This window comes from Scylla paramamosain, chromosome 27 (assembly GCF_035594125.1).
Source record: "Scylla paramamosain isolate STU-SP2022 chromosome 27, ASM3559412v1, whole genome shotgun sequence".
Taxonomy (NCBI): domain Eukaryota; kingdom Metazoa; phylum Arthropoda; class Malacostraca; order Decapoda; family Portunidae; genus Scylla; species Scylla paramamosain.
The window spans coordinates 2,192,098-2,214,649 of NC_087177.1; the positions used below are offsets into that span (position 1 = coordinate 2,192,098).

At 40.3% G+C, this 22,552-nt stretch overlaps 2 protein-coding genes across 5 annotated transcripts in view; one reads left to right on the forward strand and one right to left on the reverse strand.

The window, feature by feature from the left end:
• Positions 1 to 2,419: 2,419 nt before the first annotated feature.
• On the forward strand, positions 2,420 to 9,499 carry LOC135114034 (Parkinson disease protein 7-like). Of its 2 annotated transcripts, XM_064029676.1 has the most exons (6): positions 2,420 to 2,575; positions 4,701 to 4,873; positions 5,539 to 5,700; positions 6,584 to 6,653; positions 7,669 to 7,797; positions 8,892 to 9,499. In XM_064029676.1, the coding sequence occupies exons 2-6, from the start codon at positions 4,784 to 4,786 to the stop codon at positions 9,008 to 9,010; spliced, it is 570 nt and encodes a 189-aa protein (XP_063885746.1). In that variant the 5' UTR covers positions 2,420 to 2,575; positions 4,701 to 4,783; the 3' UTR covers positions 9,011 to 9,499. The 2 variants fall into 2 exon arrangements, with proteins under 2 accessions (XP_063885746.1, XP_063885747.1); XM_064029677.1 differs by lacking the exon at positions 2,420 to 2,575 and having other exon boundaries at positions 4,872 to 5,052.
• Positions 9,500 to 14,134: 4,635 nt separating this feature from the next.
• Positions 14,135 to 22,552, reverse strand: part of LOC135114033 (uncharacterized) — a 148,100-nt gene continuing 139,682 nt past the window's right edge. For all 3 annotated transcript variants that reach the window (XM_064029674.1, XM_064029673.1, XM_064029675.1), the window contains 4 exons: positions 21,795 to 22,055; positions 21,301 to 21,413; positions 19,321 to 19,423; positions 14,135 to 18,141 (listed from right to left, as the gene is read on the reverse strand). In XM_064029674.1, coding sequence (XP_063885744.1) covers positions 17,977 to 18,141; positions 19,321 to 19,423; positions 21,301 to 21,413; positions 21,795 to 22,055 — 642 coding nt within the window. In that variant the 3' untranslated portion in view covers positions 14,135 to 17,976. The remainder of the gene's footprint in view (positions 18,142 to 19,320; positions 19,424 to 21,300; positions 21,414 to 21,794; positions 22,056 to 22,552) is intronic.

Genomic DNA, 22,552 nt, shown 5'->3' on the forward strand with positions numbered 1-22,552 from the left:
CATGCTGGATACTTGAATATTGCCGGATACTTGAATAGAAGTGAAATTATGTCCACAATCACCACCCTACACACACATCTTACCATAACAAAGATCAGCTGATCTTAATCAGCAGCTGATATGATCAGCTGCTTAAGTGTAAGCACAACACGCTTCCTCTTTTCTACAACTTTAGGCATGATGAAGGCGTCAGGCGATAAACAGTGCACACGCGGGACTGAGTTACTGAGTAAACGCAGTGCAGTGGGCTGCGGATGGCGCAAAGCAGTGCGCTCCGGTGGCGAAGGGACAAAGTATGCCTCGTGCGGGAATTTTAATCGATTTTATGAGTACACATTGATTTTTTATTGATTTTAAGGCTCGGGGAAAAATGTGCCGGATACTCGAATGCCGGATAAGAGGGATTTTACTGTATTTCACTTTTATTTCTGTTTTGTAAGACTGGCTATGTAATTTACAGTTATCAGGGAATACTTTATGCTAAAACAGATCATTTCAATATACCTAAATACACAACATCAGAAATAATTTGATAGGATACTTACTTTGAAAAGGCTGTGATTAAAAGGAGCATTATTTTGTTTAAATAAACATAATCAAGAATGATGAAACAAGCTTGGCATACAAATTTGCAGACTTCAATTGAACTAGATGAATCATTGTTTGTCTTTATTTTTAATATAAAAGTTGCAGGAACAAATATAAATCATGCCATTTGTGCAGTGCAGAGAATATTTGTATTATAAGCAGTAAATAAGATTTTAATGGTCTAAAGAATAAGCAACCAGTGAAGTAGTACATTGCTGTTGCAGTCTTAATGAGGAGTAATGGCATTTAGAGACATAAATTGGGTAGGTGGGTAGGGTCTTCACCATGCAACTATAGCTAAAACACCCAGAATGTCCTCATCTTTATTCTAGAAATGTAATTATGACCCTTTGCTGTTGTATCTTATGCTGTACACTTGAGTGATCTTGACTTTTGCTAATTTCATATTTTTTTCAACATCAAACACAGTCCATGCATCCCTTTCCTTGTAAAAACCATTATGCTCCTCACAAATAATTCTTCTGTAGATCAAATAAATCAGAGCTTTGGGAACTGCACCTAGAACCCAAACATGAAATCCTGCCACATTACTTTTTAAGGAACAGCTGCACCTCTTGCCCAAGCAGGGTCATGGAACTTTAATGTGTGGGTCATTACATTCAAATTTATTTCACCATACACTTGTCCAAATGTACAGCTTTCCCAGCTTTTGTTTCCTTAACTGATTAAGTATTTTCTAAAATGAAAATGTTCTGTTCCATCTCTTGTCTGATCAAAGTTTTATATGCACAACCCTGCCAGGTTCCTAAATTTTCTTTTCTTTCAGGAGCATACATTAAAGAGAAATGCATGTTCTTGGAATATATTTGAATTAATGATAGTGATGTGGAGTCCTATTCCAAAAAAGAAAGTAAGTCAATGGAAGACGAAGAGATATGATAAAGGAGTACACATTAGTGAAAGAAGCTAGGCACAAATAAGCAAAAAGGAGATTGATGTTTGGATCAGGAAAGATTGATACTCCTCAACCGGAGGGAGCAAGGCGTCAGCCATACACACATACATACAGATAGGCAGACAAAATCTATAAATATGTCATGTTGTTACATAGTGGCCTTGCTCTCCAGCTGTTCAAAATTGGCGTTACGCGTACCACTCTCTGATCCGATGAACTATATAGTAATTACTTTATCAGTTTTTACAAGTTTTAGCGTGGTATATTATATGGCATGTGAAGTTATAGTAACAAATTTAGAACATTATCTTTGCAGATTATTTTTAATGATAACTAGATGAAATTGAAAAAAAAAACGTGAAAATATTTATTCATCTGATGATATATTAAAAAAAAAAGTTATCTAGTAAATTTAATAAAAAGAAAACTCAAGTTAGTCGAATTTATTCCGGACGAATCAGTAACCGTGAACTGGCAAACAGCTAGGCAATCACTGAGGACTTGCGCCAACCAGTACTTGTAAGATAGCTAGGCAGGGGAACGAGACACGGACACACATCTCACCTTTATTGGGCTCGGCCCGGAATTGAGGATACACTCTTGGCGACAAGCAGTGCTTGGCTTGCCGCCGAGAAAACATATCGTACAAATAATAATATATCCAATAGTACTGAAGTGACCATATAAGGGGGAGAAGGGGGAGGGTGTGCGTGCCTGCTGCCTGACAACTTAACTAGTCAGTGTGTCGTGTCTATGGGTGGTGTTAGTACAGGTCTGTTTCAACTCCCACCCTGACAGAATTTGTGTGTTTTTTTTTTTTTTTTTTTTTGTGTGTGTGTGTGTGTGTGTGTGTGTGTAACCACGCCTACACAGTGGCTGCCAAGGCTTACCCATGAGTTAAACCTTCTTTAGTTGGTAATGAGGAAGGCGTGGGCTCTAGCAGTGGACACCTGAAGGCAGCAGTGGGTGAAAACAAGCAAAATAAAGAAAAGTTTGGCTGTGAGAAGGTGCTAGACAGCCAGGCATGGTGACGAGGAGGCAGGAAGATAGGTCACCACCACCACAGGGAAGGTAAGGTCAGGAAGTGTTAGAATAAATTTAGGTAACTTAACGTAACTTTTTAATGAATAACTGAACAATCCACGGTTTTAACTCATTTTAACGCATCTCACCTAACGTCCAGCACAATATATTCCTGTGTCAGCCTCGTCTCGTTGCTAAAAACCGTAAAATTTAACTTAATGAAATTGTAAACAATCTGGGTCGTCTCTATTTATCAGCCATTATCTATCTTATCTGTGAGTGTTTTAAACCAATACTGTCGCAAAGCGGAGCCACATGACCAATCTTTAATATCCGCTCGTTAGATATACCTGCCATTTCTTAGTTTAAGTTTGGCGAGGGTTTAAATGAGTGAGAAGGGTTGGTCGTCCCCTCCACTGGCCCCCCAGCGCCATCTTGGATAAGGCTCCCCAGCCCCCTCCGGTTCCAATATGATTTTTTTTATTTCCTAAGTATTTTATTTCGGCTTGTAGTTAAGATTTTATGGTTTGTAAAAATATTTCGTTGTTTTTTAAGTTATTTGAGCGCGTGTGTTGCGTGAAAAGTGGTGATTTTGGCGTTGTTTTTGTGTAAATAAGAGGGCCGTTTTCGGCGTATTTTTTTACGGGGTCAAAACTAGATTTTTTATTTCAGCCTTTACCAGGTTCTTATTGGTTTTAAAAAATAGTTGGTGTTTTTTTAAGTGTGTTGCCGTCCCGCTCAGTGAAATGCGTGCACCGTACACTTGTTTTTATTCGTGTTCAACTTCCAATAATATTGAATCTTTTTTCGGTAGATTTTTTATTTGTGCTTGTAGCTCATTTTAAATGGTTTTAGAAAATAGTTCAGATTTTTTAAAGTGTTTTCCGTTATGTTTAAGCCAGAATGGGTGGATATTTGAACGATTTTAAATGGGGTGAAGGTTCCAACAGTTTCCAGATACTTCTTTTTAAATATCTTTAATACTACTGCGTTTTGAAATGTGTTGTTATTTTTGGCATTAGTTAAAATGTGTGGCAAGTCTGAATTTATAAAGCATTCCTGTCTAGCTGCGTTTTTTAGAGGGGTCATTTTCAAAATGAAATACGTACGTACGTAAATAACGCCCGCTGTGACGTCATCAACCCCCAGCCGTGACGTCACAAGCCCCCCCCCCAGCCGTGACGTTATCAGAGTGGTACCTTCCCTAACTCCCTTCCAGTCCCTCCCAGTAAATATTCAGTGGTTTTTTTTTTTCAAGGTATTTCAAGGTGTGTGTGTGTGTGTGTGTGTGTGTGTGTGTGTGTTGCCTTATTTTTCGTTGTATAGATGGTGATGCAGTGTGTGTTGCTTTGTCATTATGTCTATTATGTGTGTGTGTGTGTGTGTGTGTGTGTGTGTTGCCTTACTTTTCGTTGTACAGATGATGATGCAGTGTGTGTTGCTTTGTCTTTCGTTGTACAGGTTGTTATGCAGTGTGTGTGTGTGTGTGTGTGTGTGTGTGTGTGTGTGTGTGTGTGTGTGTGTGTGTGTGCGTTGCCTTATCTTTCGTTGTACAGATGGTGATGCAGTGTGTGTGTGTTTGTGTGTGTGTGTGTGTGTGTTGCCTTGTCTTTCGTTGTACAGATGCTTATGCAGTGTGTGTGTGTGTGTGTGTGTGTTGCCTTGTCTTTCGTTGTACATATGCTAATGCAGTGTGTGTGTGTGTGTGTGTGTGTGTGTGTGTGTGTGTGTGTGTTGAAAATGTACTGACTAGTACATTTTCAGGCGAGGGAGAGGGAGAGGGAGGGAGTCACAGAACTTGCCGTCTGTGAACGAGTAACAATGAAGAAATTACTGGCGGAGTCTCTCTCTCTCTCTCTCTCTCTCTCTCTCTCTCTCTCTCTCTCTCTCTCTCTCTCTCTCTCTCTCTCTCTCTCTCTCTCTCTCTCTCTCTCTCTCTCTCTCTCTCTCTATATATATATATATATATATATATATATATATATATATATATATATATATATATATATATATATTCTGCTGTATTTGGAAAGTGGCAGTTTTGCATAATATTTGGAATAATTACATATGTACGATAATTTTACCAGAAGTACAACAATTTCAACCTGTGTAGTACGATAATATGGCCAAAACAATCTGGCAACTCTGCTAGGCATCTGGCATCACATTGCAGCACCCGGCAACAGGAAGGTGACCGAGGACACCCTGCTTCTTCTGCTGACATTATAATCTCCTTGAAGACTACCACGTAACACGATGTCGAAGAAGACAGCTCTGGTTCTTCTGGCAGAGGGAGCCGAGGAAATGGAGGCCGTCATTTCCATTGACGTACTGAGGAGGGGTGGAGTAAGTATTGGTGCAGTGCCGTTTGTTATTGATGGACGAGGCAGGCGGCGCTTGTGAGACTGCCCTGCCTTTGCCTGCCTGCCTACCTGGCCTTGCCCCTGGCTGTGCTGGAGGCTGTTCGGCTTTTCGAGAGACAGGATTATTTACTTGTGTCATTGACTAGATACATAACTGTAATGGTAACTTTTTTTTTTTGTGTGTGTCATTGATTAGATGCACAAATGCTCTCTCTCTCTCTCTCTCTCTCTCTCTCTCTCTCTCTCTCTCTCTCTCTCTCTCTCTCTCTCTCTCTCTCTCTCTCTCTCTCTCTCTCTCTCTCTCTCTCTGAGATCCATCATTGAATTGGCTAACTTAATCTTTGAGGATATGTTATTAAAAATTCAGCATTGAGTCCACAATTATGCCATGATTCTTCTCAGAATTCACATGTTCCAACTCATGCTGACATTTGTGTAATTATCTTACATTTGATGGTTTGAAGTTCTACAGCCACTTATCAGATCATGCTTGCATTTTATCTTGATCACACTACATCTTATAGGAATCCTGACTGTTCATGATTTGTTGGAGAATTTTTGTGTCATCTGCAAGCATGTATATATTAGATTTTACAGTATATTCTGAGGAAGGTCTGGCCTGCTTTACATTTATGTCAATATTTTCAGATGAAGGTGACAGTTGGTGGCATTGGTGGTAGTGGTAGTGTGCTCTGCAGCAGGGATGTAGTGATGCTGCCGGATATGTCCCTGGAGGAGGCTGTGGCGAAGGGTCCTTACGATGCTGTAGTTCTTCCTGGGGGATTGAAGGGAGCTGAAAATATTGCACAGGTTGGTTGTGCTGAGGCATGTTTTAATATAAATCCTGTTGGTTATAATGTAAATTTTGTGGTGTAGGGTCATAGTAAATGTAAAAACTATTGCAAGGCATTACATGACTCTCATGCCTCATGATACAATTTGTGTCAAAATGGATTTGTTTATATCTAAGCTTTTGATGAGAATCGCTTGAAAACTTCAAAAAATCCATCTAAAGTACATTTTCTATCATAATTGCATGAAACTTTGTTCAATCAAGGATCCAAGCTGGACCTATCAATAGACTAACTGCCAACTCTCTCCTGTATGTGGATTTGAAATAATTAGTGCCCCAGAACCAGTGTCATCGAAGAAGGCAGCCTTTGAGCATCACATGTCATCCATTTAAATTGTACTTTTCACCTAATGCATCATCCAACATATTTCAGTTTTCCTCTATTTTCTCAAGAACTACTGGTCATATAAAAATTTTAGTGATAACATTTAAAAGCTCATAAGAATCTATTTTATACATACATAAAGCATAAAAGTTGATTGAAAGTTTTGAGCTATGAGGTGGGGAATGTATTTTCTCTATTTTTTATTTATTTTTTCATAAAGTTTGCTTTATATTTGTATTTTTATTTTTTATTTTATTATTTCTTCTCTCTTTATAATCATATTGTACAAAGCCAGTAATGTATAAGAATGCCAGGAAAAAGAATGTTTGTGAGTGAAATTGATAACATAGAAGATGTTTTGCTGCATGGTCAGGCCATTCCATGGGACCCCCTTAGGGAACCCCAGCTGTGTGTTGCAGTGGCAACACTTACTAAACTTTTTGGTGTGTGAAAGAGTTAATTGTTGGAATGTAACTTAAATTATGAAGGCTTTTTATGAGTATGTTTATTGGCAGAGTGCAACTGTGAAGTCTCTGTTAGAGGAGCAAGAAAAAGCCGGAAGGGTGATTGGTGCCATTTGTGCAGGTAGGTTTACTCAGTGATATTTTTTCCTTGTCTTGAAAGACCTTGTCAGTGAAGTTCATGAAGAGGAAAGTTCATTGCTGATGGTTGGGTCTCATCAGTATGGAAGCTGTTTGTGGTTTTGAGTGTTGCCTTTGTAGTGGCTCTCCCTGGTGTTTTCTTACATTGGTTCAGGTCACTCTTTTTCTCAATTTTTCTCTTCACATACAAGTATTTCAAAAAGTATTTGGCACCAAGAGTTCCAGAGAGGAAAATGTAAACATGAACTCTTCCTTAATAATCATGCTTCAAACTTGCCCATGAACAAAGAGAGAAGCAGAGCTATGCTTACTGGTTTCAAAGTGAATTTGTTTAAAAGTACATATAGATTTTAAACGTTTTTTGTATTGTGTAATACAGTTTTCTTGATGTGTAGACTTAAAGGTTAGCATTCATAAACACAACCAGAATACAAACGATAACTGCATGTTGCCTGTCTTGAAAGCTACTTTAAGTAACACTCGGGCTCTTAAGTCTTGATGACATATTCTGAATGAAGTAACTGCAATAATTGTACAATATTCTAGTGTAGCATTAATAAGAGTTTTCTAAGCATTTAGGACAGTTTTCTAGTGATAGAAGCAGTTTTGCACCATTCAGGACTGATAGTGTCTACAGCTCCAGTACTTATCACTTTACTTATGTAATCTCTTTATCATATTCTATTCAAATTTTGCAGGTATTCCTTGTGAGAAGAATAGCTGTGTGGTAGTGTACATAAACGTACATGATTTTATATACCTAATTTATGTGATTATTCTATTTTAGAATTTTTTAGCTTCATAATTTGAATAATTATTATTAGCTTATTCTAGACTTTAAAAAGAAGAGTATACATAAAGGAAGAAACTTATTGTGTATTTATTAAATGATTAAGCACTGACTTAACATATGAAATTGGAAAGTGAAAGTTTAGTATAATATAGTACTATTTTATTGATATTATCTATAATAATGTAATTATATTCTTGAATTTCAGCTCCTGCTGTTAGTCTGGCTGGTATTGGTATTGGGCAGGGGAAGAAAATGACATGCTATCCTTCCCTTAAGGACAAACTGACAGGATCTGGAAAACATACTTTTGTGGATGAAAAAGTCGTTGTTGATGGTAAGAAACTTTTTCTGCATGAATCATAATGTGAATTGGTTCAGTAAGTCATTAAGCACTGGTTGTTGATTGTATCAATTTGGTGCAAAATCCTGTTATTTGTGGTGGCTGTGGTCCCAGTGCCTTGTGGAACCAAATTGTGCCATTTCTTTAGTGAGTTATGTGGAACAGGCATCAGATATACGTACATGCATTGAGATTAAAAACTGGTCAGCACATTGCTTTGCGTGACTTAATTTGGCCTATTATAACACTGCAGCTGATAAACACAATATGTTTATGGAATCCATCCAGCCAATGATGCCTCACTTTTTTTTCAGCTTATGTACAATCAAAATCCAAACATCTCTTGTCAGTTTAGCTTCAGATGTGACAATTATTTGCCATTAACTATCAGTCAGCTATATAAATAGATTGATAGACTATCATTGAAGAATGAACTTATGCACAATACAACTTTTACATGCATATATTGCAGTATTTAGTGTACTCGTACTTATCTACTTCATGATCCAGTCTGGGGACAGTTGTTTATGGTCCTTGTATCTGCAGTTTGAAAATGACACATGTTCTTGTAGGTGCTATATAATCATGACAGCCTATTTTTGTTACAGTGAATAAACAAAACATTGTTAATCAGATAAAGATGTTATTTAAGTGTGTATTCAAATGCACATATGTTTACTCAAAGAAACAAGTGTAGTTGCAGTAATCTTGATTTTTCTATGTAATGCCTTTTCAGTATTTGTAGGCAATTTATCAGTATATGTAAAATAATTTTTCATTTATAAATTAGGACAGCAATGGAATGTTTTATTGTTTTATTCATTATTAAAAAAAAATCATTTATAAATTAGGACACCACTAGAATGTTTTATTGTTTTTTTCACTACTTCAGAAATTAATGCTTTAAATATTTATATCTGGTCCTTCAATTTTCTGATCCAATTTGCTGTAATTATTGTATGTAGTGCTGTACCTAGACCTTCCTAATTTAGAGGTGGGGAAGAGCTCTGAGGAAATCAGAAGCAGTGTGGAGGTCTTTATGATCTGCTGTGGTACTTTATTGATTTATGAAATATCTCCCATAACAGGTCAGTTCATCACTTCACAAGGACCTGGAACTGCTTTTGACTTTGGACTTGCCCTGGTAGAGAAGTTAGAAGGTTCTGAGAAGAGAGCATCTACTGCCAAGGCAATGCTGCTTCAGTAGATACTTCTGAAAATATTCATTGTGTACTTTTTTTTTTCTGAAGAGAATGGTTCACAAGGAATGTATAAGATATTCCTAGATGGCTTATTGCCTTTTGCTTACCTTTTAAATTTTGAAAGTATTATATAGCATACTTTGGCTCATTAGGAATGTATTTAACTTATTTAAAATTTGTTAAGATGATATTCCTGCAAGGACTACATATATTAGTGTGTCCTCAGCTTTTTTTTTTGTCTTCAAGGAGTGGTTCTGGCATTAAGCTTCTGGATATTAAATTATTTTTTGTTTTTTGTTTGATTGGAGATTTCATAATGTAGGCATGAAATACCTTAATAAAGGCAAGCAATCTGCTTATAGCTGCAAATGATTATTGGTTTAAGTTCATTACTGTATACTTTATCATGACTGTGATACTGGATGAAGACAGCTCTAAAATAGAAAACATGATCTGTGTTGAGATTTTCAGTAAAATAAAAAAAATAAAAAAAAGATTTTTATATCTTTTATTTTAGATTTGGTATGTTCTCTAAACATAGTGAGGTGGGGAAATAAAACGAGAGATCTGCAGAAGGTAGGCATAACATAGGACCACCTACTTGAGTGTTATGAAATGGAGAATTATGTTTAAGGCGGTATGTTCTACCTGCATTAATGCCTGGATCAGACTTGGAATAAGGTACAGCAAGAGAGTTTGCAAGCTGTAGGGATTAGTTATTTGAGAAGGGCATGCTGAGTGACAAGACAGGAGCAAGGGCATGTAGAATGAGCGAAGAGCAAGGAATGCGCTTAGTATGGCAGTACTGAGAGAAGAGTGAAGAGCTTGTATGTGACCGAAATGAAAAGCTCTAATAAGAAAGGAAAGCCACTTAGAAAATGGAAGGGCAAGGTAAAAAATTACATGTGTGGAAGAGCTGCTAGCAGAGGCTGAGAACTTGAACAATTTACAGGGAAATGTTTGGGCAGGGAGTAAGACGCACTTCCGTTGTGGCCACCCGTCATTGGGGGGGATACACCTGGAGGGAGTGAGGCGTCAGAGAGAAAACAATGTTCTAGTACTTAAAGTACATATCCTCCCAACTGCATAGAGACATGTACCTAGATGTCAGGAAGTCTGATTAACAGTATGTGTGCATGGAGTTGGGTTAGATCTCTTTAATTAAGTCTTTTGATCAATTTCCCATTGTTTCAAAATATTACATATTTCCCCCCTTTGGAATCATTATAGAGCAATTAATTTTCACTATGGAGTAATTAATACAACCTTGTAAATCCTATTTTTTTTTCTATGACGAACTGTTTCAAAGTAGGAATGTCAAAAAAAAATTCAGAAACACCAGAAACACTAGCCCTCGCCACATACACGTGACCCACTGTCCGTGTGGAATACATGCAAGCTTCGAACACATCCGAACAGTTGCCTCCAACGCTGTCATCTATTACTTCCTCGATCATGCTCGGGAATAAGTTTCATAATATGTTTGGAGCAGTGTTCGGGAGTAAGTACGTCCGGGTCTTAAGTGATAAGAGACTGCCGAGTGCTGACTGGTGAGAAAGGACACGTTCTGATGTAAGACAGTTTGTAGAGAACCTGCCTGTTTTCTCCTGTACTGTCACCGTGAAGTCTTCCTCGTGGCTGGTGAGTACCGGAAAGAGATACAGTTTATTTCCAGTGCTCATTATTATGTAAATTTTTACAGTGTGCGTTTTGGGTGCTTAACATTACATACTTAATTTTTGTTTATCTTGGGTTTGGATGGGACATGCTGTGTTGTTTTAAGATAGTTTGCAAGGATTTGTTGCTTTCCACTTAGCAGGTTAATGTAGTAGACTGTTATTTGACAGCTTACATAATGTTGTTTTGTTGGATAGGCTATGTTGTTGCTTTGCGGTGACGGGATAGGTTTGTGGTGGAAATAGAGGATAAAATCAAGTGATTAATTGCTGCTATCTTTATAGAAACATGACATATGAGACATTTGCTAATTGGATGAGACTGCGAATTGTATATTTTATGTAATGATTTTATGGTGTGTGCGTGTGTGTTTCTTTGGGGGAACTTCAGAGATATAAGTAGTATTATTATCACACTTTGTTCGTATTAAGAATAAAAAAATATTAAGCACAGTGGTATTTAGACACGGACTGAAAAGATCTATGTTCATATTTTCAAAAGCTTTGTTTTCTCATCTGGGCCATTTTCAAAGGCCACAGAGGTTAACAGTCGTGTTATCATGGGTGTTTCTCTTATTAACGTCGTAGAATCTCTGTTAGACTATCACAAGCATCATGAAAATACCTTGAAAACCATAATAACTTCCAGTCGAGATAAAGCCCCCCTTTCTCTCTCTCTCTCTCTCTCTCTCTCTCTCTCTCCTCTCTCTCTCTCTCTCTCTCTCTCTCTCTCTCTCTCTCTCTCTCTCTCTCTCTCTCTACATAAATGCACCTGAGGAAGACAAGAAACTAACGTTGTTTTATTTCACTTAATTAAGCAGTGTTGTATACATGTATAATTACCCCCCTGAGTCAAGTTAATATATTTGTTTACTTCAGCGGCAACTTGTACAGCTCCCTGTGAGACTGACTAATGAAAAGCTGGAGCAGGGTGGATGAACTGTACGAGAGTTTTCATTACTTGGGCCTCTGGTAGAGTTTATCTGCTCAGGCTTTGTCGTCATAGGCCAGAGAACCAATGGGTATCATGCACATATCTCATGCAGTTTGTCCTTGTCAATGTTGTAATCTCTCTCTCTCTCTCTCTCTCTCTCTCTCTCTCTCTCTCTCTCTCTCTCTCTCTCTCTCTCTCTCTCTCTCTGTTTAGGAGGCGCTTAATGTGCTTAATGCAACTCCCCTCCTAGAAAAAAAAAGTAAAATAGAGAAAGATTCCAATCAGCTGATTTGGTTCCTTTTTACCTTATTTATATTCTCTAGCACTTCTTGAAGGTAGCCGCGCACCAGCATTAGGTAATAGGTAACGTGCCTGCAGCGGCGCAGCACGGATAGGGAGACAGATGGTTGCAATGCCTGTATACCTACCTGCCACTCAGTACTTCCCTTGAGGACAGCCACTCAGCCTCCGTTGCTGTCGTAGCTTGCCAGCCTGCAGGTGCAAGGCTTGGAGGGATGGAGTGTGAGTATAGTTCGTTGCTATGTAATACAAACAATCAATTATTGTTTCTAATATTTCATTTGGCTCCCGGTTATTGCCTGCAGTCCTTTGTTTCTCGTTCGGCATTGTTCTGGGGTGTGCAGTGAAATGCTTACCTTTTAATTCTTTGCAAAGAATAATTGAAACGTTGTTCATGTATTACTAGTGTGGAATTATGAAGTTGTTGGTGTTTGTGGCGGATGAATCTTGTTATTTATTTTATTGTAGTGTTTGTTATTTGTTTCGTATGTTAATCTTCATTAGGATTAAGAAACCATGTTGGGATGGTTTATAGAACCTCTAGGTGGTAGGATAGGGAAATCAAAGTCCAGTCACATCAATTACTTCGCCTTTTTTCTAGTGATTAGTTTTTTTTTTTTACAATAATATATATATATATATATATATATATATATATATATATATATATATATATATATATATATATATATATATATATATATATATTATAATATATATATATATATATATATATATATATATATAGAGAGAGAGAGAGAGAGAGAGAGAGAGAGAGAGAGAGAGAGAGAGAGAGAGAGAGAGAGAGAGAGAGAGAGAGAGAGAGAGAGAGAGAGAGAGAGAGAGAGAGAGAGAGAGAGAGAGAGAGAGAGAGAGAGAGAGAGAGAGAGAGAGAGAATCTACAATAAAACACACAATACACAGCAGACCTTTGTACACTGTTAAGGTAATTTCCGCTACACACTCAGTAGGCCAAGACGCCCCTGCCGCCGGGCAGCCGCCAGGAAGGCGACGCCCACAGGCCACTACGTCACCCTAACCGTAAGCATAACAAGACTCAGTAACTGTGGATTACAAAAATACACTTCGTCTTCTATTCAGTCGAGCTACCTTGATAGGGGATACTGTACTGTACAAAAGCCTTAGTGTGCTCTCCTTACAGCCGTAGACGTGACAGTGAAGCATAGTCTGGTGTGTGGATTGACATGTTATAGATGAATACGTGACAGCAGGTGTACTATGTATACGAGTGTGTGCGTGCACGACCGTGGGGAGTGGTGCTCCTTGCTGTGTGCCAAAAGATGCGACTCGTAATAGTACTGTGCGTTGGTCTGAGACTGATGTCAAGACCTCAGGGAAACAGTGCCCGAGTCACCAACTTCTTGTATGTGTATGTGTGTGCGCTCGCGCGCCAACATCACATGTACATCACACAAAAACCATTAATTTCTCCTTCTCCTTCTCCTCCTCCTCAGCATCATCATCAGTAGTTGTAGTAGTAATAGTAGTGTCATCATCTTTATCATTATAAGTAAGTTGTGGTAGTCGTATTAGTACATAGTATCGTACTATCGTACCTATGGTAGTAGCAGCAGCAGTGGTAGTAGCAGTAGTAGTAGTAGTAGTAGTAGTAGTAGTAGTAGTAGTAGTCATGTCATCGTAGTAGTCATGTCATCGAATAGCTACATATAGTGACTGTTACATTTCACACACACACACACACACACACACACACCCATGTCCTCGTGACGTGGCAATGCGCGCTGCTTTAAGCCACAAAATGCTCATCTACAGTGACAAGCGCAAAAATGAAAGATAAAAGCAAGAAAAAAACTAAATGTATAAAATGTGACTGATAACCTTCTGTGTTGTGACTCGCTCTTGGACGTTTGAATAAGACGAAAAATACGAAAAAAGTGCTATCGAAAAGTAGTATTGTGTGTGTGTGTGTGTGTGTGTGTGTGTGTGTTTGCTCATCCTGTTTGTTTTCTGTAAAATACAATCGTCCGGACATGCTGTAGTAGTAGTAGTAGTAGTAGTAGTAGTAGTAGCTTCATTACTAAATAATAATACTACTACTACTACTACTTATAAAATAGAGTAAATTAACTAGGAAATTATTGGTAGCGGGTCACGTGATAGTTGTGTTTCCTCAATTTGTTGTAACTTTTATTAATTACTTAAAAATATTCAAAAATTTAATTAGGAGGCTGAAGATGACATGGAAAGAGAGAGAGAGAGAGAGAGAGAGAGAGAGAGAGAGAGAGAGAGAGAGAGAGAGAGAGAGAGAGAGAGCGTCCATTTCTATAGGGTAAACGGAGGGGGACGGGAAGGAGTAGGGGAACGCCGCCCCCTCCAGGCTACTGTGTTCATGGGAATGGCCTCAGCGCTATCCAATTTGCCAGAGTGAATAACATGACTTGCCCGTATATGTGTGTGTGTGTGTGTGTGTGTGTGTGTGCGTGGCAGAAAGTAAATGTCCGTTTGTCCGTGCTGCTTTCCTCCATACCATTTATGTGCTAACGGCGTCACACAACCATATTGTTGTGACGCATTTTAATCGGTTATAATAATGTAGTACTGGGGAAAATATTGCATGTATACTCTTTAATGTGCCAACAAACAGTGGCTGGCGGAGAACATGAAACCTTGTATTTTGAAACGCGTTGGATCATGAGAACTATTTTTCAAAGACCACTGATGTGATTTGTTGTCTTTTCATGTTTTTTTCCTATTCGTGATGCAGAGCCCTTGTTCAACTATCCCCCGAGTCACGAGAGGAGGGAAGCTTTATGAGTTTCTGATAAGTAGCTAGACTGTAAGTTAGCCAGTAATGAAGTGCATAGCCTACTTGATTACCTGTTCCAGTATTAAGTTGCATTAATACTAATTTTATCATGTTAAGTTTGGGATAAGTGAATACTGTGTCTGCTCCGAATAAAGAGCTGAATTGAATTGAAAACCCCCAATAACTTCTAATGCAATCTGTTGAAAGAAGTCGAGACAAGGTACCGAAACGTTTGAGGATACGACCTTGTGTTAGAAGGCAGCACCAAATACATCCCCGAGTGAGTAATGCAATGAGTGCCGCTGATACAGTGTGATAGGCTTATTAGCGGCTTTCCCGAAACATGGCGGTGAAGACCAGGAAAGGTGGGGGAGGCTGAGATTAGCGTGGGCACTGCGAAGGACATAATCTCTCGCTGTATTAGATTATAACTGTAATTTCTTGGTTCTTTCTCATGGTTCCAGATAAAGCTGCCATTCTGTCTCCCGCTGACGTACCCTATCTAAAGGCGGCGCTCTATGGATGTGAGTAGGGAAGGCTTCGTGAATCAGTCACATAAACATTATTTCCTAGCTCAGAACTCCCGCTGCAGATGTATTGACTATTGCTTGCTAACGTTTCGAGAGCATGTGCTTAATATTACTCGATATCTGCTCCTTTCATTCATTACTTCTGGATATCACACGGGTACTTTGAAGCTGTGTGTGTGTGTGTGTGTGCGCGCGTCAAATCACAGTTCCAATCAGAGAGGTGCGACTGGCAGCGCGGACCGTCGCCTCAAAGTTGATAACATTCTGGAGGGGCGGTGCAGGAGGCGGTACAGTAGATCACCATAAATCCAGCACCTGTTGGAGTCCGGACGGCCTATACAGCACAGCAGGGCGCGGCGTAATGAAAGGTTTGCATCGTTTGTATTGTTAACAGCGCCGGGGTAACATTTCTCCCTTCTTTAATTTGCATACTAACGCGATAACACCGCCCAGGGTTTATTTACTGATGTTGCCCTTCTGGTTGCTTTATATTTTGATGTTTTTATTTTACCTGACTTTGCCGCGTGCCTAGTTATTTATTCACAGGCTGTTGTGTCTTGCTGCTGGAGTGTACAGTGTTAGTAAAAGTTATACACTACACAATGGTGGCTGTCACTACACGTTTGGGACAGCCGTGTCTGCTTCATCAGGGATCTGTTTTCTCTCTCCCTCACCACGTACATCCCTCTTCCTGTTTTCAGTTCTGGGTCACTTACGTAGAATAAATTAACTTAAAAAAAAAAATCTTTCTTTTTGTCTTGTATTCATGGATGTGCTGCACGTCTCATGAGAGAGAAATGCGATGCGTCTTTCCTTTTATCGGAAATGAGAACGCCGCAGGAAACGTGAAGAAATAGTGAAGAAATAATGGAATGGTTGTATTGAAACGTTTTCCATTCATTGAGCATTCCGAGTATTGTCTTCAGAATTCGAAAATGGAGTTTTTTTTTTTCAATATATATTATAATTCTGGCTGATCTTATACGATGCTATTTTATTTATTTATTTATTTTATTTTATTTTTTTTCGCAATGATTAGTGACAAAGTTATTTCGTGGTGGCTTGGAACAAATTTCACCACAGAGGCGTGGTCTGCAAAACACTGTACCCCGCTAGGGACAGGACTGGAACCCTTTATGCCGTATAGGACCTTGTATTAAGTGTTCTGTCGTACTTGTGTGGTGTGATGGACTCGTGTGTCATCAGGGCAGGGATTCACGAGGGCACTTCCTTTCAAAACTGAGATGCTATACAATTAGAAAGTTACAAACAAAACGTGCTTTTTCAGCCATAATGTAATGCTTCCCGAGGGTAATTCTTTGCACTTGCATCTCCACACGCGGCGCAGTGGTTCCTCGCTAGCACTTGCATCCCCTTAACAGTCTCAGGTAACGAGGCATCTTACTTGATGTATTTATTTATCTATTATATTTTTCTAACTCTTCTGTCATTGTGAAGAGAAGATTTAAAGCTTGGCTCGGTAGGATTCTTTAAACTAATGTTTTAAATTGTTATGATGTCTTTTCTGCCGCTGTAGGTAACTGCCCTGGCGGTAAAACAAGATTAAAAGTTGGCGCAGTAAGGCTGAGGCTCGTGGTGCTGATGGTATCGGTGCTGGAAGTCCTGCAATAGTCACCCCTTCGTCGCGTACATGCATTTTCTCTGAGGCAGTTGTCCAGTCGGGGTTACCAGTTATTTAGGCCAGAGGAGGGTTCAGACTTGCCGAAAAAAAAAAACAAGTACTGAAATACGATGTTTCTCCCTAAGAATATTAAGCCTTTGACTGCTAATGGGAATGTAACTCTTGATATTTTGTTTAAATCAGCATAGATCACGTTACGGACCAGAAATATAACTACAGGCAGGAAAGAGTTTGAACTACTTGGTAATTTCTTTAGCTGAAAGTTGTGCCTTATTGAATTATGCTCTGAACTTGTGTAATACCCTTCTTATGAAATGTGCGGAGGACCCATGGTAGTTAAAAAGGTTTACTCTTTACTGCTGCATGACTTGAACAGCAGCAAGAACTTAGTGTCGTAATTAATAACTTTGAAGACGTTAGTAAGGCTGGATATCTTTTTTTTTCTTTTTTTTTCTGACTTAATAAGGCGAGTGACAGTCATTAGTCTAGTTAGTTTTGTCCTGACTTGATGAAGGGGCGTCACATGTGTCTGTTAAAGGTGAACTAGATAGAAACTCTGTCCCTCTTCATGTAGCTTCCACCTTCCTCTACAGACAGTCGCTAGTCACGTGCGTCTGGAGGTGGGTTGGGTTGGAGTGTCTGTACGATTATCTAAAAAAAAAAAAAAAATAAAAAAAAATAAATAAAAGTAACATGAATCGAAAAAAAAAAAAAAATCAGGGGAAAAGGAGATCGAAAAAAAAAAAGATGAAAAGGAGGAGTCTGTTCGTCAAGTGAAAATGAACAGACTGTTACAGCATCGAGAGTCGCGGTTTGTCAATCACTGACGACATGGTTAGGGTAGAAACACTATAGTGCTACCAACACAGGCACACGTTCTAAACATCGTAGACAATGTGAGGCGAGAGTCCATCATTATATGCCGACATAGTACACGTCCCTCCTCGGAGACTTTAAAAACCATGGATAGAGATTCCTCTTAGCAGTGATGGTTGTGGTGGTGGCCGTCTAAGCGGGTTGGAGTATAAAGTCTGAGAACAAGGTCACTATAGAGCTCGTCAGAGAGGATCACGTGAGGAGGGGCGCTGGTTCGGCCTCCTGCTAGCTGAATCTGGAGGAGAGAGGGTCGATGTGCACGTCCTCTGCTGCCGGGAAGTGCTGGCTGGAGTCCGCTGCGCTGCGATCCTCATCCGGGGTGTTGTAGCCTATGTCGATCACCTTCACGGGATAGGTGAGCTGGTTGCCGTTGTCCCACGAGTAGATCTCCTGTGGCGGTGAAGGGAGAGTGGTAAGCGGTATTATCAAGCGGTTTACTATGGGTTTCAGCGGCCGTGTTACATCGTTTTTCGGGTAAAGTCTAACAAACTAGTGAACTGGGATCGTATTTTGACAGAGCTTGCTTCAGACACTCAAGTAATTTCCGTCACTGTGTCCAAGTAACGATGTAACGGCCTCTGAAATCCGTAGTAGGAAGGACGTGAGGCTTTGCAAGTGTATCCTTTCTTTGTCATTTTCTGAGCAGGTGATGCTTGGGTGAAATGGGAAGAAAGGGTTGTGTGTGTGTGTGTGTGTGTGAGGGAGTGCGTGGGTTGGCATTAATGAAGGAAATGTGTAAGCTGTGTAAGCGAATAATCTTGGGAGGACGCGAGGACTGACTGTTTTTTTGGTTCTTTGTAACTGAGAACGTGGTAATAGGGTGTAACGAGGTGGGGAAGAAGGTGTGTGAGAAGGGGAATGTGTTGGCGGTGGTGAAAGTAATACTCTATCGGGAGAAAGCGACGAGTTGTGAGTGATTTAAGGGGGGAAGGAGTATTACAAACCAACCTATTATCTATCTCACCTTCCGGAGATCCTAAACAACAAGCTACATTCACAGGCATTATTTTATTTACCTCACTTTTTTACCCTAACCAGATCAGCAACACCTACGTATTTCACAGCCTCATTACCACTTAAGTAACCTCATTCATATTCACTCGATCCCTGTGAAACAACACCAAGAGGCCTCCCACTCATATTATCCTACAAACCCACTAACCGGTCTTAACAACACTAGGCAAAGGATAAAAGCTGGAATGACGAACCCCATAACCTCATTCAGTCAATTTCAACTGATTTAAGACCATATTCATAATGTACGCCTCACCTGGACTGCCTTCGAAAGACTTTAGTTGAAGTAATACGGGTTTTCAAGGATATTTTTACAGTTTTGGTGACAGATTAACAATATTTCTACAATGTTAAAAGGAAAAACACTGTTGAGAACCCGGCTAATCACCTCTGTGGCCTTCGAAAATAGTCATGGAGAGAGAGAGAGAGAGAGAGAGAGAGAGAGAGAGAGAGAGAGAGAGAGAGAGAGAGAGAGAGAGAGAGAGAGAGAGAGAGAGAGAGAGAGAAACGTTTCTTAATACGGGCCTAACATGCAACCAATTTCCCGGTCCCTACCTTGGTGTCGAAATTGTAGCCGAGCATGGTGGTCATCCTGAAGGGGTTGTTGAAGGGCAGGTCCACATCTAGCAGCCTCTTGCGGTACAGGTCGAAGGCGAATCTGGCGGGGGGAAGGACGTGGGGTGAAGGATGAGATAAGTTGTCTGTTTTTTTTAATTATTATTGTTATTTATTTATTTATTTATTGTTTTGTATGCTTCAAGTAACAAGTGTGGAAGCGATTATTAAGCATGAATAGCCTGGACTTGCGTAGAAATGCATGAAACTGCATATAACGATGATTCTGCGTTTAGTTTCTAGGGTTGCTGAGGGAGGGAAGCATGATGGGAGATGAGAGGGATGTGGACAGTTGTCTGAATCCTATTTGCGTTGAACTGTATATAGAGACGGCCCGGGGGATTTTGTTTTTATGTTTATCGAGAAAGCTTAGGGAGGAAGGGAGGAGAGCTATGAACAGTTTTGTTTGAATCGGGGCTGTAGATGTTGTATAGAGATGGTCGGGAATGTGGCTGTTAGACTTCTGAAGGGAGTAAAGGGCGAGAGTTATCAATAGTTTTGTGTCAGTGTTGGGAAATATTTTATAAAGTACTGATGTTAACTTTGATGTACTTTAATGTTAACTGTCCAGCGCAAGTGACTTAGCCTTCAAAGTTTGCGTGCCCAACATTTTATGGTATGAATACGGGGAAAAGTTGCGTACTTTAAGGAAGTTTGAGTGAGTGAATTTTCTTGGGATATATATATACATGTGATGAAATAGATTGGAGTAAACATGTTTGTAGCTCTGGGAAGTCATCCTTTGCAGCGAGAGTATCACAAAGTTATGTCTTTTTATCTACACCTGACTGCAACATTCTTCACAAAGGGCTTTCATAAATATATACAAACGTACAGAATTAATCCATCGCTACGTATAAAAAAAACCGGTAAAACGTAAACTTCGGGGATGAATTTATTGAGAGTTACATGGAGAATCCCAGACAGGTATGTGTATGTACGCCACGTATTTAATAACACGAGTGCCTGTTAGGTTAAGTCTGGCGATAACGGAGGAGAGGGGAATATATATATCACGTAAGATGAGTTTATAAAAATTCAGAGCAGGTGAGTATGTCTGCCTGGGGCGAAGTGTTGGCCTACCTGTACACTCTACGTGATTACCTGCCCATCGAGTGTCAGCACCAGGCAGGGCATCGGGCAGGGGAGTGTTGTGTTATCTGATTGGCCGCGGAACGAAGCACCGGTAATTGCAGCCTTGTCGTGCCCGGTGGCAGCCTTGTGGCGGCTGGCTGTGCCGTGTGCCGCCTCTTAATTAATGCTTTGTCTTTATTAACGAGGCGCCGCATTTTTATTTCTTTTTAGAGGAGAAGTGCGCTTTGTGATAGTCTTTTGTTTGTTAGATCAGGCGCGGGAGGCTGTAGAGGTTTGGATTCCTTATTGGGAGGTTTGTGCCGCCCCTTGACTCTTAATTTGTCTTCTGTGAATTACGAGACTCCCTTGTGGACCGCCCCCCGTGCCTGGGATGAGGCGGCTCGGCTATTATTAGGCTTCGTGGAGGAATCGACCCGCGGCCACTGACAGTGAATCACGCGGCGGCCTCATCGTGCGGCGGGTCACGTGCGGCCTCTGGCGTGGACACTTCAGCACGACTTTCACGCGCAATTTCAGTTGTATTCTGCTAGTAATAGGTATGCCAAGGCTGTGTGATTTTCTCTCCCAATATATTTCTTTATCAGTTACTGTATTTTTTTTGTAGACATAGCTGTTTTTTATTCATTTATTTATTTATTTATCTTTTTTTTTGTACAGCACAGTGGTGGTTTAGAAGGTGAAGTTAACAAGTTCTTAACCCTGTGAAGTTAACAAGTTCTCCTTAACCCTATTTCAAGTTAACTTTCCCTCACCGTTCGCTGCCCCCGGTCTTTTTAACTTAACCTCAAGCAATCCCCAGCCTTTCACAGCCTCTCTCTCTCTTACCTGATCTTCGTGTCTCTCTCCGTGGCGCTGTCGATGGCGTACAGGACCCCGCACGTGATGAAGAGGTCGCCGAACTTCTTGTGGCTCAGGGGAATATTCCAGCTGTACTCCACCTGCAGAGAGGGAGAGGGAGTGTGTGTGTGCGTGTGTGTGTGTGGTTAGGTGGGTGGATAGCAAGAGGGTAATCTTGTGCAGGTGACATATTATGATAGTTTATGGGTAGTGGCTTGTCTGCTATCAATATTATCATTATAGGGAAGCTTACGAGGCGCATACGTTTGTGGTTTGTGTACGTGTGTGTGTGTGTTGTATCGAGGGAGATGATTTGTGAGCGTTACGTGGGACAGTTTAATTGCTTCATATTGCGCCACGGCCAGAGAGAGAGAGAGAGAGAGAGAGAGAGAGAGAGAGAGAGAGAGAGAGAGAGAGAGAGAGAGAGAGAGAGAGAGAGAGAAGTGAAGGATATCGTGTATAGTCTACCACACTGCACCAACCTTGAGGGACCAGGGATCAAGCTTCATCACCACCGTGTTGTTGTTCACTGGCAGCCCGTAGATCGCCCACAGCCCGTTATCGTCCGTGTTGAAGTCGATGTAGTCCATGCTAACCCGGTACAGGAAATTCTGGCCCTCCGTTGCCACCGCGGGCACAGCCACCGAGGAGTAGGAGCCAGTTAGCAGGTCGTAACGTATGATCCTCTGGTGCCCCTTGTGGTGGTAGTAGAAGGAGCCGTTGTACACCACATGCGAGTTGCCCTGTTGGGGGAGATAAGGAAGGGCGTGAGTAAAGACTGCATTCTGAAGCACTTCTGCGCCGTATCTTCACTACTTCTTTCAAAAGGCTCTAGTTAAAGTTACACGGGGGTTTTCAGGGTGTTTTTTATGGTTCTAGTGACAGATTAACAGGACTTTTACATTGTTAACTGGAGAAATACTCTTGGAAACTCGGCTAATCATCTCTGGGGTCTTTGAAAATAGTCGTAGTGAGAGAGCAAAGCGTTTTGGAATACAGACGGAAACGAGTTGGTCGGTAAGTGTGTGTGTGTGTGTGTGTGTGTGTGTGTGTGTGTGTGTGTGTGTGTGGTTGGTTAGGGCAATAATGAAGGTTTAGTGTGCTGTTTGAAATGTGAGAGATGCATTTTGTGAGTGAGTAAATGCGTGAGTGAGTGAGTGAGTGAGTGAGTGAGTAAGTAAGTCTCAGGGCAGCAGTGACGCATTCTTGCTTAGGAAATAGGTTTCTAAAATGCACCTCA